Here is a 20,739-nt window from a genome sequence, read left to right as displayed (position 1 = left end):
CTTTCAATCAAGCGCAGGAAGTAAGGGCATGCAGGGCAATTCTCGATACCATGACCTATCCAACAGCTCTGTCGGTGAATTAAATTGTTCTACTTGGTTGGGCTAGTTTTAGCACGCAGTAAAACTGATAACTAATCCGAAAAATCGTCACTTTATCAAAAATAAAATTCCACGACTTCAGGAAACTCTTTACCGTCCGTCCGCCGTAGGGGAGGAGTTTCTTTTCTCACGATTCTCTCAAGCGGAGCCGTGAGTTTTATTACTTTCTGTGCTAATCTTATCGCCCTGGCGGTATGCCTTCTTCGCATAGCCGCAATTAATACGGCACCGCGTACCGCAGTCGGGCGAGCAGGGTGCGACTTGTGGAATTAAATATGCAAATAAGTGGACGTGCTACACCGGCCACGGTGGCGAAAATGTGCGTGGGTGCAGCAGCAGCAGAAACTATCTGCCTGCGCCTGATGTGTACGCGGCAACGGTCGTGCGTACGCCGAAACGGCAATGGCCTCGGGGAAGCGCGCGTACCAATGCGCACCTATAAGAAAAAAAGGCGGCTAGATTAAGCCGAGACCGCACTGTGTCTATCGCTCATAGCGCTATAAAGTTTCAGGCGCAGTTTCAGGCATTGGTTCTAAATTTTTGGTTGGTTTTATGTGATCGTTTGCTGTCCAAATTAGGCTACCTTAAGCGTTTGCTGCCATGGGACTTATAAAACAAGTTTTAGTAAAGCTAAATGAATTGGATGTTTTTAATCCAAATAAAATATGTGTCAACACGATCGTTTTGCAGTGCACATTAGCATAATAAGAATTAAATCGTATGACAATCTCTCAGCGGTTGGTGTGTACAAGAATGCTCTGCGCCAAAACTGCTGAACGGCGTAATTGTAGCCAACGTTCTGTGGTAGTTTTCTCTTGCCATAAGCCGCCTCATTAAAAAAAACAATTAGGTCAGCAACATTCGTTAACACTTAGGCGATATCCAGCACAAATGGAATGACTTTCAGCTTCGTTTTTTTTTTTTGTAGCATGTTTTTATCTAAAAAGTCCCGCACTGGGACGTCCAATTTTCACGGTCAATTCGCCGATAAAGGTGCCGTGCCTGGTGGAATCGAGTTTGTACCAATTATTCAGTATACATAGAGCATACATTCCCAGCAGCAAAAAATACACCCTTTCTTTACATCCCTATATTCACAGCATCCTTCCCGAAATGTCGTCCTTTTAGTGCGAGAGATTAAACGGCAGATCGCTCTCGCTCAACGCGCTCGGGGTACTACGCTCTCTTGCACGAGTCCTTTTTTATCCCGTTGCTAAAACGGACGCTCTCCCTGGTATACAGGCCGTAACTGTCATTTCGTGTGCGCTCAGCACACACACAATCTCTTTCTCTCCCCTTCAACCGGGAAAAGGGAAAAAAGGCTGCCACTTCACCCAACTGTCAGACGAGAAAAAGCAGATCTGCGCGTTGTTGTCCTGCGAAAATTTTCGGGGTGGATGCTGTACCTCCATTTTCGTCCTGCTTTCTCCCCTTTGCCCTGCTTTCTCTTACACCCCTTCTCTTGTGGCTGGACTGTTTCATTGTGCTAGCGATACGCGGGGACACAAGGGTGGGTTTCTAGTACCGAGCCACCATATACATCCTTTTGTCCCGATCGATCGAAAATGTGGAACGTTCGCTCTGCGATGATGCGGAAGGATGCAGACAATTGGTTCTTTTTGTGCGCTTTTGCACTGGTTTCTAGAGGTGCGGCCACATTGTACACAGTACTGATGCCTTTTTGACATTTTTTTCTCTTTTTATACGGAAATGGGAAGCATCCGGAGTGAACTAAAATAAACAAATGATTTGATTCAATTCAATTGTGCAGGCGGTAAATGGGTCTCAGGGCCGACACGGGGACGGCAATTGGCGTTTGTGCTTGACTCACCTTACTCGCTGCGACGTTGCTAGACGACCACTGACTGCTGCTGCTGCTGCTGCTGCTGCTCCACGGAAACTTTATCGGGCTACTCGAACCTCCTTGTGTTTGACAAACTGTTTGAGGTGCAAATTGGTGGAGGAATTCGGCACCCGGTCGCGGCACTGCGCATTAAATCAACGTTTCCCTTCGCCCGTACGAATCTAGCGAAGCAAAACCACACACACGCGGGCTCGAGCGGCCCGCTATCGACGGGCGGCCGTCGGGGTGGTACCGTACGATTTCGGAACGGAACTTTTTATCTTGTTATCTTTTGCTACTACTAAACCTCGGACGAATGAGCACACACAGACACACGGGCGGGTACAAGAGACACTTTCTCCAGGTATAGCGCTACTGGCTACACCTTGCACAACGCACTCCACCACACCGCACTCTGGCCCGGGACTGGCCGGAAAATGAACCAAAGCACCCCGTACCACACACCGTCGGGCTTGGCCAAGTGAAATCGGAAGCTCCCGGTTTTTTCCTCTTTCGCTACCTTCCCGCACGCACTTAGCACACTGCCTAGCAGCGAGAAAAACCACTGCACCTGTTACTAGACGGCCTTAAATTTGTTGATTTTGAAGCGCACCACAAACAAAACACGGCCACGGCAGAGCGCGTTGGCGAACAAACCTTCAATTGCTGTTGGGAAGGTTCTCCCTGCTCTACACGCACCCGACACACGGCTCGCACGCACACAGAGACGCAGAGCAGATTGTGTGTGTGCGTTTTTTTTTGCTCTCTCTTGTATTCGATTTTTTGTTTATCGTGCACCAGCGCCTTTTTGACAGCTTTCGGGTGGATTCTTTATACGCTGCGTGTTTAGTTACATAAGTCACACCGGTACTGAGCTACACTGTTCTAGAGTTTGCAAGCGAATAATACGCGAAAAGGGCTTCTATTTTATGGAGCGAAAATAAAACTAGACCACTTCACTGCATCGTCGCTGATGTACCGTTTTGTTTACGTTTCGTTACGTCATACCAAACGTCAAACTCATTTTGCAGGGCTTTTCTTCCGAATTTGTTCAATACGCGGTGGCTCTTCATCACACAACTTTACGTTATCGATTCAATTATGTTCGTTGAACATTTTTGACTTTGGATTTAACTTTAAATTCATATCGAGAAAAAAGATAACCACGTGAAGCCGATTAGTGCGTTTTAAACATACCTTTTTATCTTCTATCACAAATGCGCAATGTACGCTGGCGCTCATTGAACATGTACTACAGACAAGAAACGTCAAACAGTATCGTGCAAAAGCCATGCGATGACTCAAATTCAACGAGAAGTTAGTTATGTGATATTCCTTGTGCTTTTTGATTCGCTTTTCTCTGTAAAACATTTTGATAATTTCGCTCCTTTCATGTTAAATAGCTTAAAAGAGCAGTAAAGGTAAAATTGGTAAACAACACACACTGCTTGGCTCCTTGGAAAGCCCAACCGGATATGGTAAGCAGGATGGTGGTTTACAGTGGCTACCATGCCAATATTCTTTGTGGAAATGCTATTCATTCACATTTCCCACGGCTCCCGGTAACGGGCTGGAGTCTGCAGAACGAGATCCGGAGCACTTCAGGCCATAGTTCTCATTTCAGTAAGTTCATGCCGTTCATATACGGTGTCGCTGCATCAAAACAAGTCATGTGATTCATCGATTCATCTAAAAATACGAAAAAAAGGTAAGTAGCACACACACCGCACTGCGTATATGGTTGAATTTAAAGTTAAATAACTGTTAGTTTTATTCGGACACCTATAATGTTGCTCTTAAATACATTAATTGCAATAAGTACAATAGAGATTATTGTATAGAGGGAACATTCAATACTTGGAACAAAGCCGAAAAACACAACTAAATATCCACACCATCTACTGCCATAACTGCCACCAACTGCATCGTGTACCTGTTTTGCATTAACCTACCAGATATGGAATAAAATCACTGCCCCAGTGGACTGATCCCGTCCTTCTGTAACGATTATTGTACTTGCGTAATGATACATCTTGCTGAGGACAGGCAGCAAATTAAACATTTCCCTACCGCTGCAACACAATCATACTTTACAAATTAGGCTCGAACATATTCTTGTATAGCAATATCATCCATTTGTCCGATCTCACCAACTGGAAGACTTGGTTTTTTGCGGTTTTTGTTTTGTTTTGTAGGGACCACTTAGGACGTTAATAGATTAAAGTACATTAAAATTACCCCACAATTGCTAATATATATACTGGTTGGAAGACTTGGTTTGTGGTATAGCTTTTGCGTGCTGTATAGGAGAGTATATCATGCTTGTTGCCGGCCGTTAATTGTATAAGTTCAACATAAAGCTGTACCCTACCCTCGGATTAACGTGATCGTTCAGTTAATCTTTAATAATGTTGTCCCTCACTGGTTTGAATTTTGAATCGTAAACACGTTCGTAACGATAATTTTGTATAGTAGCACTTTGACTGCACGTGGATGCACAATATTGTGGAAGATAATTCAATACACCATCTTCGCTCCCGAGTGCCTCTCTTTGTTGGCTTATTGTCGTTAGCACTATATAATTGATTCGATTGAAATACACACTACTAGAAGTAGGGGTTTGCTTGTCCCGCGAGCCATGTTTCCGTTTTGCTATGCTGTTCCTTAACCACTCGCTACTTCACATTGCACCGAACTTTTGTGCAGTTGTCTATGCTAATGTCGTCGAACTTAACAGGACTATTGAACTGATTTTTTGTTGAGCTATTACCGGTACATCCTTCCATTATGCAGGCTCTTCTAACTTAGATTGTTTCATCGTTAATAGTCCTAGCAGATACGTTATATCTTATGCTCACTAGCTTAAATATGTTGAGTTTTGGTTTGTTCTGTTTCTTCTATATAATATTTGTGTTCAATTTTGTGACTCGCGTTCTTGCGTTTTGTATATATATAATGTGCGTGTATATTGTCTGGAAGACTTGTTTCGACTTGTTCTTTTTAACTGCTGCAATATTCTGCATGGTATTCCCATATCCCTCGCGCCCACCGGTGGATTTTTAATATTGTGTATATTTTTGCCTATTCTTAGTATCAACAAACTACTGGTTTTGCTATTAGTTCCAGTTTGCAGATCTCCATCCAGTTCGCTATCGCTTCTATCGTTTACGTTTAAGGAAGACATTGATTAACGATTCAGCTTCTTTCGCTCCATGTTGTGTTTGCAATCAAATCGTGCTTTTTGGCTTCTATCTTTCAACAATTCCCCATACCATCAATTTCCGTATCGCAGGATCTTGGAAGACTTCAATACTTTGGACAATTCTGGCCCATCTCCGATATGTTCGAAATGTTATGCTCCATCGTGTGATAATTTGATATTTTAGTTGTTTTGCTTGTCGTTTGAGGAGGTATCGGTTCAAGTTCCCTTTTGGCCCGGCTGTTTCCTCTTGCCAAGGCTGCTCCAATATTGCTGATGTACTGAAATTTTGAATGTTTTTTTTCCACATATCGCCCATCGCCCTTCGTCGCAAGTCATGGGATAGCGTTGCACTTTTGCGCACTTAACACACTCGAATGAATCTGCCACGGCCCTCACGACAAAGTGTACAATCGTGAACGAAAACATAAAACAAGAGTTGCAACAGTTTAACAACGTTTTTTTGTGTGTTTGTCGAGCGAGAGATAAATGGCAGATGAATTTCAGTGTGGAATGGGTCGCGTAATGGGTATCTGTACTCTGTACAAAGCCTGTTCGCCAGGAGGGAAATTTCTCATACCCCCGGGAAAACAGTGCGCTTAGAACGGCAAACCGATCTCGAAGGCATGAATCAGCGCCGTGCCCGAGTCGTAGATACCGACCACACAGAACAGCACACCGAGAAAGATGATGAAATAGTTGTAAGCCCGCTGCTTCTGATCTAGCAGATGTCCCTTCAGCTTGAGATGGAAGTAGCAGGGCCAGATGAAGCTTAACATCGTGCCAGTGAAGCTGCCGATGAAGCCCATCAGAATCGAAAAGTGGGGAATGAAGATGGCCATCATGATGGTGCCGAGAATGACGGTCAAACGCCAGGCCAGACCCCATACCTTCAGCTCCCCGTCCAGCTCCCAAACGACGGGGAACATCGTTTTCGGCTTGCCGCGGAAGAATGCCCGCTCGAGCAGCTCGCAGGCGGCAAAGTACGGCAGCGGGTAGCTGAGGATGGCCTTAATCACCAGACAGAAGTTCACCAGACCCTTGAACCCGGGCGAGTGCAGATTGTTCGTGATCACCTGCTGCGTATCGTTCTGGAACGTCAGGAAGCAGATGTACCCGAACAGTGCCTTGAACGCGGCCGCCGCAATGTGCGACCAGTCGAGCATCCAGTTGAACTTGGACCGATCCTCCATGTTGCCCTCGAGCGTGGGCAGGAAGATTTGCGACGTGTAGGAGAAGACAATAACACCAAGTGAGATTGGAAAGTTCTCAAAGTCCATTCGCCACTTGACCTTACTCCAGCCCCAGTCGCCGATCTCCAGCAGGCAGTAGCCGACGATGATCGCGTTGATCAGCAGATGAGCCATGGTGCACCAGAACGACAGCAGCGACACGTGGTGCAGCGACTTCAGGAACGCGAGCGGCAGCAGAAAGATACCGCACAGCATCATCCAGGAGCGGGTGTCGAGTGCTCCGTCCGGGAACGAACCCGCCATCAGATCGCCGCACACCACCACGTACAGGATGCAGGTCATCAGCAGCTCGATGATCTGCGCTATGCTGACGACCCGTGCGCCAATCTTCTTGCCGAAGCACACCTTCGCGATCGATACGTAGCTGTCCCGCACCCGTACCGGTTCGCCCGTCTGCGGATCCGGCTCGTACAGACACATGACGAGTATCTTGCCGGTGTAGCAGCAAATGTGCGCGATGCCGACCATGGCGATGATTGCCCAGTAGCCGCCGCGCAATACGGCGAACGGTAGCGACACGATGAACATTCCCTAGAATGTGTGGGTGTGCAACATTGTCTGCATTAATAACTGAGTGATGGATTTTTTTTGTCACAAAAATACATTCAACAGGATTCTAGAACATCGAATTGTGTGTATCGAGATGTTGAAGAGCTTTTTTAAAATTCCGCCTAAGAATCGTGTTGTTACGAGTACAAGCATAAGATCTGAGTAGCAGAGCATACATACCGCATTCTTGTTGTCTAAAACAACAGGCTATAGAGATTAAGGGAAATGGTAATAGGACATAGACGTGCATTGGGAAATGACATGACGACAGTAAACATAACAATGTGAAGGAACTCAAGGGTGTAATGTTATAAGTGTTCTGACATGTTAGCATCGTTAGCACCTCATACTCAGTCCGCCATTACCTGAATTGCGTTGGTCACGTTCCAGGCCGCCTGATACTCATTGATCTTTGCCCCACCGGGAGCTTCTCCCTCGCAACCTCCGGCAAAGGTACTGTCCGAACCAAATGACTGCACACTGCCCTGTCTGGGAGGTAGATATAGAAGGGGATAATTATCAATTCAGAATCCACGCCGTACATCGTAGTCCTTTTAGGGCCTACGGATTCTCCATACCTTGGTGGGTAGCCGCCCGCTTGGTAACCATTTTCGAAATCACCCTGATTGAATCCCGTCTCCTGGTACTGGTTCGTACCGGGCTGGTCCGTTCCGTCCTCCTGATAGTAGGCCTTCGGATTTGTGAACGGATTCAGTGGGTTCATCTCCGTCGTTCCACCAGTGTCACCCGCGGCTGAAGAGAGAGAGAGATAGAGGATATAGTAACGATTCTTGGAAACGAATCTTCCGGAACATCTGCAATCGGTGACTTACCATCCGTTTCTGCGAAATGAACGTTCTGTGGTCTTGGGGGGACTTGCGGTGGCGATCGCATACCACCAGCGCCGCCAGCAGCATCGCCGAAGTTGTCACCGGCCTGCTCCTCGTAGCCGTTCTGTTTCTGCTTGGCCGGAATCGTTTGGCGTGCCGTTTGCAGGGCCACGTTGAGCATATTTTTCACCGGTGGTAGCGGCACCGAGCGTAAATTGTTAAGGAATGACATCTTCGGTGCAGTTCGCTAGGACTCTATAGCAGGGAGCTAACTTAACGATGAACCTTGTCGGTCACTGTGAACACACTACTCACTGCACAAATACACTGCTTTTTATTGGGAATTTACACAGGCTAACACCGGTGTATGGAAGACTTTTCAGTGATTTTGTACAATTTTGTAATCGATCTACATTAATTCCCGTTCATCGTTAAATCTGTAGAAAAGGAAAGAAATAAGGCAATGCTTTAAAAATGCATAAAAGTATTTCCAGCAACAGTATCTTGGCGCTTGAAGGGACCTCTTGCCATCCGAGAGCTTCTCTGGTGGCAGGATGCTGCTCCAAAGCGACGCACGAGAGCAAATCACGCTGATGGGGGAGATTATTGATTTTTTTACACCACCTTTCCTTCCCACTTCCCTACACCTTCCCCACACCCATTTACAGCAACCTCTTTCTCACTCTCTCACTCTCTCGCTTGCTCGACCCACCGTAGTAAGAGGAAGGACAGAAAAGGAGACAAACACGCATGTACCACGAGACGGAAGGAAGCTAAGCATGCTGTGGGGCGCGACATCATGTGGTGCGAAAATTGAACACCTAACGACACAGATTAGTTAAATGGCCACCGCAAAGTAATTGGAAGGAATCGGCTTACAAGGAATTTTCACCGCTCCACACTACGTAATCAAGGTAATGCAGGATTACACCCTAAAATGTCCCTTTATTCCCACAAACCCCCACACACACAGACACTTACCAACTCCGTTTGCCATAGGAAAACTGCCCTGCAAAACTGGTCCTATTTCTCGGCGATTTATTGGCTTCTATCCCCACGGCCACGCACGGGTTTCACTGGTGGACAAATCGGCACCTTTTCCCCGTACTCGGAGGGCGGATGTCACTGGTTTTCGCTTGCGGGTGATTTCTTTTTTCTCGGGGGCGCACGTCACTCACACTACCCTCAACCGATCAGTGTGCCATTTTGGTCGGAAGTGAGGACTTTTGCTCCAATTTCAACGTGCCGAAGCAAAAGGGATGCTGGCTCCGATGCCTGTTACAAACGGTGAGAGTGAGAGTACGTAGGAGAGAGCGAGAGTGAGTGAGCGCAGGACATTCGGTCGTGAGATGAGCAAGATGAGATTTTGGGGGAGCAAAGAGCGGGCACGGATTCTTCCAAAGGACACTAGATTTGGGAGGTGGACGAACCGTGACAGATAAACATTGGAGGTTGCTCTGCTTCAGGAATGGAGCACGTTTTGAAGGCGAGATCTAGAGATTGGACTTCTTGAGAGGCAGTTGTTGGAGGGATTGGAACCTGCACGAGAAGGATTTGGTTTGTCAGTTAGATTATGGCATTTTAAATGCGAGAACCTTATTCCAAAAATTTTTGTTTTCAAACTCATCTTATTTCAGGAATTTGTCTAGCTGTCTTGAACATATCACATGATGTCTTGGTTGGGGATTCTTGTTCACTAGTACATGCTAGTTTTCTGAAGTATTTATCAATTTTTGAAGTACCAGTGAAGAAACAGCCAGACGATGTTGCGTAACATCTCCAACAAAATCTCATTCTCATCTCATAGCTGAGCCTTAAATATTCTTCTTTAAATATTGTCCTCACAGTGGATGATTTGTTTGTCTCAAAGCGAGACACACAACAACAACAAACACATCCCAATTCAATAAAATATGATCCGAGGTTGTCTGCGCAGCGCCCATTGAAGGTGACATGCCAACGGACGAGTGAATTCTGCCCACCAGACTTCCGTTGATCCATGTCCGTGCGCGGAACCGGTTTGACCGGTGTGTTTGTTTGCCTCAGTTCTGTTGAAATATTGAAGAGTTTAACGAGAGCCTCTAATTAGTAAACAGTGGCGTTTCTTCACACTTCTTATATAAAGCCCGACGCGGCCGTCGGATCCACTGGTCAGTCCGTGCATGTGCGTGCGCCGTGATAGCAGCAGCATCACCATGAATCGTGTCATTTTGGTGTCATTTTTGTGCGTCTGTGTGCTCGGGTACATATCCTCCGTCGATGGAGTTCCGGCACGTGGGAAGCAACCGGCCAATAGGTCGTCGGAAGAATCGGGCGAAATGGAACAATCGAACAGCCGGGAGCGTGCAATGGAACGAAAGGGCCCTGGAAAGCGACAGAAGGGACAATCGTCGAAGGAGAGTGGCGAGATGAAAATGAAGCGTCCCCGACCGCCTCCACGTCGAAGGAATAAGAATAGGAACAAAAATCGCTCAACGACCACCACCACAACGACTTCCACGACAACGGTTTCACCAGCGACGAACCCTTCGAGCACTGCTTCAGTTTCCCAGTCCACCACCACGACGCCAGCCGCAACTAGAGCAGCCACATCCACTACTCCGGTATCAACTACTTCAGATACGAGTACATCCACTACTCCGTCATCTACAACTTCAGCTACGAGTACATCCACAACTCCGTCATCTACGACTTCAGCTACGAGTACATCAACAAGCTCGTCTTCTACAACGCTTTCAAGCACTACCCAAGGACCATCAACGACCTCTACGACTACTACGTCCAGCACAACCACAACGGCGAGTTCGACCACTTCTACCACATCCAGCTCTTCTTCCACCACAGACCGGGGCCGACCGTCGCCACCGACCCGTCCTGGTCGTGCCGATTAAGCAGTCATCAATCAACAGTCGCACCGATTGGTAATAAAATACGGTTCACTTTATTAATCATTTGCTTCGTGTGACTCGAACGATCGAAGAATTCCGCGGTATCGTCGTCGTTGTTGTTCTGGCGTTGTTACTCATCTCCTCCCAAAAACATAGTCACGATCACGTTTTCACCAGATGGCCAGTAGGGTTAGAAGTAGCAGGGTTATTAGAACTAAACCTAAAACGCACATACACACACATACATGAAACGTAACGCGGTCGCCGAATCGTTTTTAACTAGAGTGTTAGGTAGATGGATAGATGGAAATGGTCGCTTGTTCCGTTTTGTTCGGAACGGACCTTCCCCTACGTATCACTACTACTTATCTCTCTGGAAGGAAACTCAAAGAGCAACTGTGCGAAATGCGCTACCTCTCCGCAGTTGGAACAGTTTTGCTTTTTTAAAAAGGAGATACACAAAGTACACATATTTGTCTAGTAATAGTAGTAATAGTATATAAAAATAAACAATTCATTCGCTCTAGTAAATCTGCAATCCCCCATCATGAGGGAAGGGAAAGTTTGGACACTATCATACCCTCTGGAACGTGTCCCTTCTCCTGTGTGCTTCCCCTTATACGCACACATGCGACGTACGCCGATCGCTTAACTAATAGTCTAACAATATAAACTAGTAAAATAAATCAAACGATTATCAGAAACGTTGCACGCTTCCACTTTTCGCGCCTATCCAAAACGTTCATCCCAACTGTTAGAACATTACCGACACGTGCAAGTTCTGCCTTAATTTTGCACAAAACCCTTATATTCACCCACGTGTGGGGCACCTACGACGTAGCCGCAAATCACACGAAATCCACTCAATTCCGGGACCAGCAGCCCCACCGCGTATCGTGTTGGACGCCATTCGTTTCAATCGAGAAGAGGAGAAGGAGAAGCAGAGGTCCAGTTCATCGCAGTTTGAGGTCGAAAAGCCGGGGGAGGAGGATGAAAAACAAAATCCTAGGGAGCGTAACGAAACGATGACCAATCGGCGCACTCGGACAGCTCGCGGCGCAGATCGATCGGTTCGCCTCATTCCAGCTCGAACTCCTTCTCCCAGCTTTCGTCCGAGTTGGAGGACGACGCTTCCGCGTCCTTCGTGAAGTGGTTCTTGTCCATCTTGAGCTGATCCTTCTTGCCCTTGCCGCCACCGGTCGCCGTTTGCTGTTGCTGCTGTTGTGCGCCCTTCTTGCCCGCGTTTGTCTGTTGTTGCTGTTGCTGCTGCTGTTTGTTATTTACATTCTTTCCGGTGGAACTTGCCGCCTTACCCTGCTGCTGAGACTTGTTTGGCTGCTGTTTTTGGTTATTCGTTGTCTTGTCTCTCTTTCCACCGGCTGCTGCCGACGTCGTCGACGTTGCTTTCCCCTTGGTGTCGGGCTGCGTGGACGCTTTCTGCGTTTTCTGCGGCGTACCCTCAATGTCGGACTGTATCAGCAGCGATTCGTCCACCAGGTCCAGCTTGCCCACGCTGGTCGTGAGCGACTTTTCACGCTCCCGTATCTCCTGCTCGTACTCCTCGAGCAGCCGGGCCTGCTCCTCCTCGGACAGCTCGATGTTGGTGGCGTCAAACTCGGGCACTTCGGCCCACGCGAGATCGTCGGCGATCGGGTAGGACGGTGTTTCCTCCGGTTCGGTTGCTAATAAAAAGAACAGTTAAGTTTTTTATGCTTTTTCCACAGCATCCGATTGGGAACTTACCTTCCTCGATCGTCGTTCGTCTTGGCTGGTCCGTTTGCACGATCGTTTTGTTCGGTGCGCACGTTTCCGTAGAGTTTACGGCCGCCTTTGCCTTCCGTTCGGCCATCTCTGCGTTGGCAATCGCATCCTCCAGTAGCGCTTTCTTGAAGAGATAGCTACAAATAAAGGAAGGCTCTTAGTTTTTTTGCTCATTTTCTTTCCCTAGTCTCGCTTACCGTTTCCAGAAGTTCATGTGAGCAATCTTGGCAGGCACCAGGGCGACATACTTCTCGTTCAGTATCGTGCTGCTGGCCAGATGCTTCGCCAGCCGCGGCTCCGTAAACTGCTCCTGCTCGACCACCTCCATCCAGCGCTTGTACTTCTCCCGCAGCTCGTCCGCCGGCTCCTCCAGGTAGGTGTCATCGTTGGCCTGCAGCTCGGCCAGATGCTTGTAGAACCCGGTCAGTGTGAGTGTACCGTCCGCCGTTATCAGTACCGCCTCCGTCTCCTCGTCCTCCTCGAGCGATGGGACGAGCGCTTCCGTCACCTGGCCGAGGAAGCTGCTGAAGCTTTTCTTCATCGCACCGACGGCCGAGTCCGGTTCGCCGAGATGCAGTGAACGGCCCAGCGCTTCGGTAGCGCTCGATGCTTCCGTCTTAACAACCGTCGTTAGCTCTGTCAAGTCATTTTTTACCGCCTCCAGCACTGATGCAGACTGGTGACCGTGTTTTTGTGTGAGATAAAACGAAGGGGGGTTTGAATCGCAATTAGATTTCGAAGGGTGATTGCACTCACACACACACACTCAGACAATTTGGAGTGTTGTGATTCAACGCAAACAAAGGCGAAACAGCTGTTCAATAGCGGAGCGCATGGCACGCACTGCGCCATTCCCGGGGACTTACCTTTGTACGGGCCGTGTCAATCCACGAGCCCCACCAGCTGGACGAGCTGGCCGAGGCGGTGCTTCCGGTAGGGCTTAACGGTACCTCCGCGCTCACCTTCCCCTTGGTAGGGGTGGTCGGTACATCCGACGGGCCGACGACCGTCTCATCGCTTGGACTGTGGGAAAGCAAAACAAAAACGTGGACATTATTTTCCAAAACGTACAAACAGAAAAAAAACATTAAAGTAAACAGTGAAGCAAGTTTCCCCTTGCACAGGCCAACTAACCTTTTATCTGCCATATCGACACACACACACACAGTCAGAGGTCTGTGTTTGTGTTGTTATTTATAATAGGAGTGTGGGCGATGGGGTGGAGAAAGGCGGCACTGCAGGGGTTGCTGGCAGTGGAGCAAAAGCAACAGGGAATGTGGCACACTTTTGTGGACAGGCCCTTCCCCTTCCCTTGCTGCTGTAACGGGGACTCAGAGGCTGGACAGTCCGGCAGAAACAAAAATCAATGGGCGGCCTGTAGATGAGGGGTGGAATTGATTTTTCACACACACACACAAGGTTGCAAGCACTTTTTTCCTCTTCTTGTTGCTGGTTGGATGGCTTGCACAGCGCAATGTGCGTCGTGTTATGATTTGGAACAAGTTCCCTCTTCCTTCCTTCAACACAGATGTGTGTCGTGTCTGGTGGTGATGGTACCGTTGCTGCAACCGCCAACGATTCGCTTGGGCATTTTGCGTGCTATGGCCGCGTGTTAGCGTGCGACACCCGGATTCCGGATCGCGCAGTCGGTCACCCGTGTGCCCGTGGGTTTCACAATTTTGTAAATAAAAACGCACGTAGAGGCCAAGTGGAAAAGACGGAGCCCGTTTTTACGCACAACAAAGCAACTGACAAGTGCAACGAGGGTGGCCCGGTTGATCAACCGCATTGACAGCGTAGAAAAATATTGCTTTCTTTCTTTCAAGCTTATCACATGCTGTTGCCTTCCGAAGCGCGAAAAAATGTGCTGAACAACTCTTAATAATTAAGTTTACATCTTCTTGGCTTTTATTTTCTCAAAATAAAACAAACGAATCGAAAAAAACAACGTCAACAATACGACGGTGCCATTCTCCAATTGGAAACGAACGCACCAGCGCGGCCTCTACTGTAGCAGCTGTCACTTTGGGTTGGCACTGTAATGTAAACAAGTCACCATTTCACAAACAAAACGAAACGCGCAGGAAACATTTACTAGCTGTTTGCTAGTAGAATAAACTCGTTTCTTTTAGTAATTTCACTTCGTCCACTCGCACACCACCGATGGCAACAAAAAGCCCGGTGAGTGTGGCCCAAACCGCGGCTGCGGCGGCGTCGACGGCGGCAGTGGCCTCGGGCCAGAAGGGCAAGCAGAACGGTTCGCTCAACATTTCGTGCGACATTCTGGACGATCTCGCCAGCCGGTTCATCATCAATGTGCCGGTGGAGGAGCGGGAAAATTTGATCCGCATCTGCTTCCAGATGGAGCTGGCCCACTGGTTCTATTTGGATTTCTATTGCGCCGAGAACAAGCACAAGTGTGGCATCAAACAGTTCGCGCAGCAAATGTTTAAGGTGAGGAACAGTGCAGTCATTTCCAAAGGCCGCTTTTCAGACCCAGCTAATGCGTCTTCCTTTCCCCTCAGCATGTGCCGTTCCTGCAGCCGCACTGGCCAAACGTGGACACGGTGCTGGAGGACTGGAAGCAGTACAAGTTGACCGTACCGACGTACGGTGCGATACTGCTGTCCGAGGACCTGAAGCACGTGCTGCTGGTGCAATCGTTCTGGGCGAAATCGTCGTGGGGCTTCCCCAAGGGCAAGATCAACGAAAACGAGGAACCGGTCAACTGTGCGATACGCGAGGTGTACGAGGAGACGGGCTACGACATCCGCAAGCTGATCCGGCCGACCGAGTACATCGAGGTGATCGTAAACTATCAGTTCACCCGGCTCTACCTGGTGCCGGGCGTACCGCTGGCCACAGTGTTTGTACCGAAAACGCGCAACGAAATCAAGTGCTGCGAATGGTTCCCGGTGGACGTGCTGCCCGTCACCAAGCACGACAGCATCGTGAAGGACAACCACAACCTGACCGGCAACTCGTTCTTTATGATATTGCCGTTCGTGAAGCGGCTGAAACGGTGGCTCGAATCGTTCTCGTCCGGCGGGAAGGCGGCCAAGGGAGCGGCCGGCAAGGGCATACTGCCCCAGGCAAGCAATTCACCCGTGTTTGGACGCGAATCGACCGGCAAGCAGAAAATCTACTTCGAAAACAATATCGTTGGCAGTGGCAACAAACAGCAACAGCAGCAACAAGGGCAGAAACAACGGCAGAGGCACAAATCAATGGGAGAGCTGGAACAGCAACCACAACAGCCGATACAAATACTGCAACGTGGGAAAGCGAGTGCTGCTGCAGGTACGCCGAACGTTGCCAACCGTTCGCAACAGAAGCAACAACAGCAGCAACAGCAACAACAGCAGCCACGCGAAGATGCCTACCAATCAAATCAGCGGGCTGCCAGTGTAGTCAGCGAGAGCTACCGGGACTTTTCGCTCGGTGTCGCCGATGAGTCGTCCGCGATGAAGAAGAAGTTCAACCAAACGCTACCCACCTCTGCCCAACCTTTGTCAGCAAATGTGGGCCGAGGTGGACAGAATGTTGCTGCTGGTGGTGGTGAGCGGCTGGTCAAGAGTCAGACGAAGAGAAAACTGTTCGCCAACGAGACCGCACCGGCCAAAGTGGAGACAGAGAATCGAAAAGAGCAGCAGCAGCAGCAGCAGCAGGGGAAGGAGGCGAAGAAAAAGGCAGCGGAAACGGATGACGAATCGTTTCTCGAGTATCTGCTCCAGGAGGCGCGCTACGACCGTTTCCGGAATGGCGTGTATCAGTGGACCCATTTCCAGCTTGAACATTCAACATTTTTATTTCAACCTATATTACCTTCCTAGTTGAGAGGAGATGAGGATCAGGGAATGCCGTGAACCGAGCGGGAAATTTTACTGCATCAAACGAACATGCTTCCTACAGGGAGCACACGAAGGCGCAAGAACAAAAGCAGAAGAATAAATGAATAATCGTGACTGAAATTTCGCATTAAATAGCACCGCAGCAGCATATTTGTATGATCGCAGTGCAAAAGGACCGAATGTATCCGAATTGAACGTTGGAATTGTGGCGCAGGACGCGGAATGGCAGGTTAGTAGAATACTTAAGTTATTCAGATATCCTACCGGTGACCTGTTAGCTCGTTTGAATGCGTTTCAGGCTCCTTGGTTTAATAAATTCAACGGGTTTTCGCGATCAGTTCCGAGGATCGATGTGATATCAGCATTGTTTCCAGGATCGATATCGATTCGCGATCAGTTTCATTAGCAGCATGACTTAAGGATCTATTCCAGGTTCGGAATGGATTCGGAATCAATTCCAGGACCTATTTCAGAACCGGATCAGTTCCAGGACCGATATGGGTTTGAGATCAGTTCAAGGATCAGTATTTGTTCGGGATTAGCTATAAGACCGGTATGAGCTGAGGATCTGCTCCAGGCTCAGGATCAATTTCAGGACCTATATGGGTTCGGGGACAGTTCCAGGCCCACTAGGGAATCAAAACCTATTCCAGGATCAGATGAGAATCAAACGAGGATCATTTCCAGGATAAGAGTTCAGGATTTGTTCCAGGATAGACATGGAGTCGAGATGTGCTGCAACACCTGCATAGGTTCTAATGAGTTATGGGTTATGCATTTTTTATGCACTCAGTCAAAGTGATCTAAACAATAACATAAAACACTCACAACCATGGATTGACAGTACACAGTAGTATGTGTTACCTTTTTGTTTTTTTTTTCATTGAGATTTTATTGGTTTCGCTTTATTTAAGGAGGATATAGTTAAAAACTTTTTTTTGCTTGCTTGTTTGTTTGTTTGTTTGCAGTAGCCTACATTATAATATTATTTTCGCTTTTTGCTTGTGTTCGTGTTTGTAGGTGTAGTTTTTGTTGCATTCACTTTTACTTTTACTCATAAGCGATTAGGCGCGAATTTAATACTATCGCTTTACTTTTACTCATTTTGCGTGTCTGTGTGTGTGTGTGTTTGTCTGTGTATGTACGTTTTCTGCAGTTAGCAATTAGAAACCCGTATGTGTGCGTGTGAGAGGAGTGTGTGTGTGTGTGTGTGTGTGAATGTATATTTGTAATTCGATCCTTTTCCAGCCAGACACTATTACGTTGCTATAATCTTAAAGTTTAAAAACTCTTTCCGTTCGGTTGTTTTTTTGTTTTGCTCTGTTATGTAGCTGCTTTACTAATATCAGTATTATTTTTATTATTAATTTACTCTTTTATATACAGATCGGCAATACGAAACACTCTACCCCCAACACTGCCAAGAGCAGAGGTTTAGAAATAATCGTCTATGTCGCAAAGAAAACGAACACGCGAATGCAATTAATATAGATTTGTCCTAGTGGTTTGCATTTACTTGTTTCTACGAGTGTCATTCGTTTGTTTTTTAGTGTTTCGATACACTTTAGTGTGCAATGCGGGTCCAAGAATGGATGGACAAAGGCTTTTAAAGTTGCCGGAGCTGTCTTGTGTTCTTTTATATTACTTTTGGTACTCCAGTATTAGTACACAGTGACTGTGTGTGTGTGTGTGTCGCGGGTAGTTATATACGCCTTATCGAAACGTTTCTATAGTGTTCTTATATGCTATGGCTCTGTTGTTGCTATCAGTAAAGCTTTAGTATAGCCTTCAACGAGTGATGATTGTACGCATCAGAGAGACAGAAAAAAACAAGGAAGATGACGAATAAGAGAGAAAGGGCGAAATAGAGAGAGAAAGAGAGAATGTGAGAAAGAGAAAAGGAAAGAAAGGGACTGATTTAGGGTGTTAAGAATAGGTTTTAGTAATCATTTGTTGAATTGTTGTTTTGTTTTGTTTGGTTTTATTTTTTTCCTTTTTACTGTCCTAAGCTACTTTAAGAATGAACTAGTTTACTACTTGTGTGTTTTTGTTCTTTTTTATATTATTCTACTTTTTGTTTATATTATGGAAAAATTACTTGGTTCAATGTTATTTTGTTTTCTTTCTCGTTTTCCTATCTCTATATCTCTCGTTTTCCGTAACGTAATCGCAACCCGATATGGTCTCTAGTAGGAACAGAACAAGTAGACAAGAAGTGAAACTGATTTTGATAGTGACTAGATAAAAGCTTGTAGATTATTTACAAAAAAAAAAAACAAACAAGAAATGGGCTTCACTTAAGAAAGAGCAAATTTATATTAGTTCACTACAGAGTGCAGGTTCGGCTGTAGCTACATCATTGCATTAAATCGAACCACCGGCTTCTTCCCAATATCACTAGAATATTCGTCATCGTCGTCTTCGAGCACGCCAAGCACGTGATTAGCTCGATTCGAGTTTTTGCTAAAGCTTTCCCCTTTTTCCCGCGGGTAAAGACATCGTCCGCTGGCACTCTCCGCTCAACTTCCCCGCAACTTCACGATAGATAGGCCCCTACGGTATAAGTGTCGATTGTTTGTGTGTGTGTGTGTGTGTGTGTGTGTGTGTGTGTGTGTGTGTGTGTGTGTGTGTGTGTTTTGTATAGGTTCTTCTGTACGGGGTTTGAAAGTGTGTGTGTTTGGTTAAGTGTTTTCATTTGTTGATTTTTCTCTCCCATTTAATTCCTTTTTTGTTTTGTTTCAGATATGTGCAATCCAAGTGTAGCGCAGTTTGTGTTATTTTTACATGCATCGTAAGTAAGAAATTGTTGTGCTTTTTACCACTGTTCTTTACACATTCTTTCTCCTTTCTTTATTTTGTATTGAAATGCTCGCCTTTAAATTATCTTCCTATTATTCTTTGTCTATTTCACTTTATCAAACCGATTCCGTAATGATTGGGTTTGATTTTAACCGTTAGTTCTCTTTCATTTAAGAAGAAAAGTATGCTTTCTACGTTCTCTTTAGTACGTTTAACAAGTTAGTTAAATGCTCCAATGGTTTCAACAATATTTAAATCAGCGATTTCGGGCTTAAAACTACTACTACTACGTTGGTAGTAACTTTGTTTGTGTGTTAGTAATAGGTAACTGATCGACTGCAGTTTGCTTTTTGGGGATACAATTGAGATTTGCTTTTCTTTTACTTTTGAATAACATGTACTTATGGGGTCTTTTTTTCGTTTGCTGCAATAATCCAACGAACTTATCTAGCTTCTGGAGGGGTCACGGTTTGCCGCAGAGAGTGAGTTGTCTTAGGAGAGACTCGATGCTTTGCAACATTTGTAAGGTTCTATTTTGGTTCTGCATAGAGTGCTTTCGCACACCCGCTTGTAGCCTGATAGAGACAGTAAGAGAAACCATGCGTTAGTTGTTCCGTTTTGTTGTATGTGTAGCTTGTTGTTTGTATTTGTGTTTGAGTTAATCCTATTAACATATTGTATTGTTGAACGGATTCGATCCCTTCGTAGCGTTTCATTCCTGCAAGATATGTTGATTCTCTATTCCTGTGTTGTTACATTGTTGTTTGCTGTGAAGAGGGGTTTGTGTGTCTTTGTGTTTGTGTGTGTGTGTGTGTGTGTGTGTGTGTGTGTTTCTTTGTGATTAGTACACTTCATAAGCGCCTGTAGCCTACATACATACAACGAAATGCTGTTGGGGGGGTATTGCATTCCCCACAGCAGTCAATAGCACCAGAGTAAGAAGATGGCTACACGATTGGTTAGGAGGTTAGTTAGAAAACGTTTCTGGCTATTAGTTTCTGGCTGGTACTGGAGAGAAAAGATCGTTTTACAACTCTATGGATATAGAATGGTCCTTGTGCTTAAAGCCCTCGGGTAGTGGTGTCAGGTTTGGTTTCGGGTATCTTATATGTGATTGTGTTTGAAGCATTTCCTAGGTTTGGAACTGTGTTTCTTTACAAGTTCTATTTTAAACGGTCTACTATAAATGGTTCACCCAAAATGACTCGAACACGTGCAGCTTCCACTGTCGCGCCCTCTAGCGGAAATTCTAAAAAGGCGCAACCGATGAAGATCCTATCACGTGTTGCGAGTTTTGCCTTTAAACAGAGTGTTATTAACATTGAACTGAGAATACGTCACGTTCGTACTTTTAACCGTAACCTTCCTATATGCTTTACGATTGTTTTCTTGCAACGCAATCTTGTTTAATTGGGTTTGTTGATTTTTTTCTTATCTTTTTATCGCTCGACTCTTGCACTCTTTATCGGTACGGGATTTTTAGTGCTCTTATAGGTAAAGAATTTGGTTAGTTAAAAGCCACACTTTTTGCCCGCATTTTTTTTTTCATTCTTTCTTCTACTTCTTCTGTAACTTTTTTTTTATTCTTTTTCTTACTTCGTTTAATGATTCTGTCGTAGAGGCAAACAGGTTTGGACCCTTCAGCGTCATTTTATCAGCATTTATGC

General features: G+C 46.3%; 3 protein-coding genes across 3 annotated transcripts in view; 1 reads left to right on the top strand and 2 right to left on the bottom strand.

Moving 5' to 3' along the window:
* The window catches only part of LOC1270809 (vesicular inhibitory amino acid transporter), a 36,903-nt gene extending 27,872 nt beyond the window's left edge, over nt 1-9,031 (bottom strand). The window contains exons 1-5 of the mRNA XM_061657666.1: nt 8,755-9,031; nt 7,777-8,210; nt 7,522-7,696; nt 7,309-7,432; nt 1,936-6,925 (exon numbers count right to left, since the gene is read on the bottom strand). Coding sequence (XP_061513650.1) covers nt 5,741-6,925; nt 7,309-7,432; nt 7,522-7,696; nt 7,777-8,005 — 1,713 coding nt within the window. The 5' untranslated portion in view covers nt 8,006-8,210; nt 8,755-9,031 and the 3' untranslated portion in view covers nt 1,936-5,740. The remainder of the gene's footprint in view (nt 1-1,935; nt 6,926-7,308; nt 7,433-7,521; nt 7,697-7,776; nt 8,211-8,754) is intronic.
* Nucleotides 9,032-10,691: 1,660 nt separating this feature from the next.
* On the bottom strand, nt 10,692-13,855 carry LOC1270810 (BSD domain-containing protein 1-A). The gene is made up of 5 exons (XM_061657667.1): nt 13,557-13,855; nt 13,289-13,445; nt 12,620-13,098; nt 12,405-12,559; nt 10,692-12,343 (listed from the first exon to the last, which is right to left on the bottom strand). The coding sequence occupies exons 1-5, from the start codon at nt 13,568-13,570 to the stop codon at nt 11,739-11,741; spliced, it is 1,410 nt and encodes a 469-aa protein (XP_061513651.1). The 5' UTR covers nt 13,571-13,855; the 3' UTR covers nt 10,692-11,738.
* Nucleotides 13,856-14,510: 655 nt separating this feature from the next.
* Nucleotides 14,511-16,405, top strand: LOC1270811 (m7GpppN-mRNA hydrolase). The gene is made up of 2 exons (XM_309532.5): nt 14,511-14,876; nt 14,948-16,405. The coding sequence occupies exons 1-2, from the start codon at nt 14,586-14,588 to the stop codon at nt 16,253-16,255; spliced, it is 1,599 nt and encodes a 532-aa protein (XP_309532.5). The 5' UTR covers nt 14,511-14,585; the 3' UTR covers nt 16,256-16,405.
* The last annotated feature ends 4,334 nt before the right edge of the window (nt 16,406-20,739 follow it).

This window comes from Anopheles gambiae, chromosome 3 (genome assembly GCF_943734735.2).
Source record: "Anopheles gambiae chromosome 3, idAnoGambNW_F1_1, whole genome shotgun sequence".
Classification (NCBI taxonomy): domain Eukaryota; kingdom Metazoa; phylum Arthropoda; class Insecta; order Diptera; family Culicidae; genus Anopheles; species Anopheles gambiae.
Note: the sequence above shows the minus strand (reverse complement) of the source record. Positions and strands in the feature narration are given on the sequence as shown.

Bases quoted from the DNA above. Each gene is read 5' to 3' on its own strand.
- LOC1270810 (XM_061657667.1), bottom strand. The intron at 13,099-13,288 runs GTAAGTCCCCGG...CACGGTCACCAG, and splicing joins TTGACACGGCCCGTACAAAG to TCTGCATCAGTGCTGGAGGC. The intron at 12,560-12,619 runs GTAAGCGAGACT...CTTTATTTGTAG, and splicing joins CACATGAACTTCTGGAAACG to CTATCTCTTCAAGAAAGCGC.
- LOC1270811 (XM_309532.5), top strand. From the start codon at position 14,586: ATGGCAACAAAAAGCCCGGTGAGTGTGGCCCAAACCGCGGCTGCGGCG. The intron at 14,877-14,947 runs GTGAGGAACAGT...CTTTCCCCTCAG, and splicing joins TCGCGCAGCAAATGTTTAAG to CATGTGCCGTTCCTGCAGCC.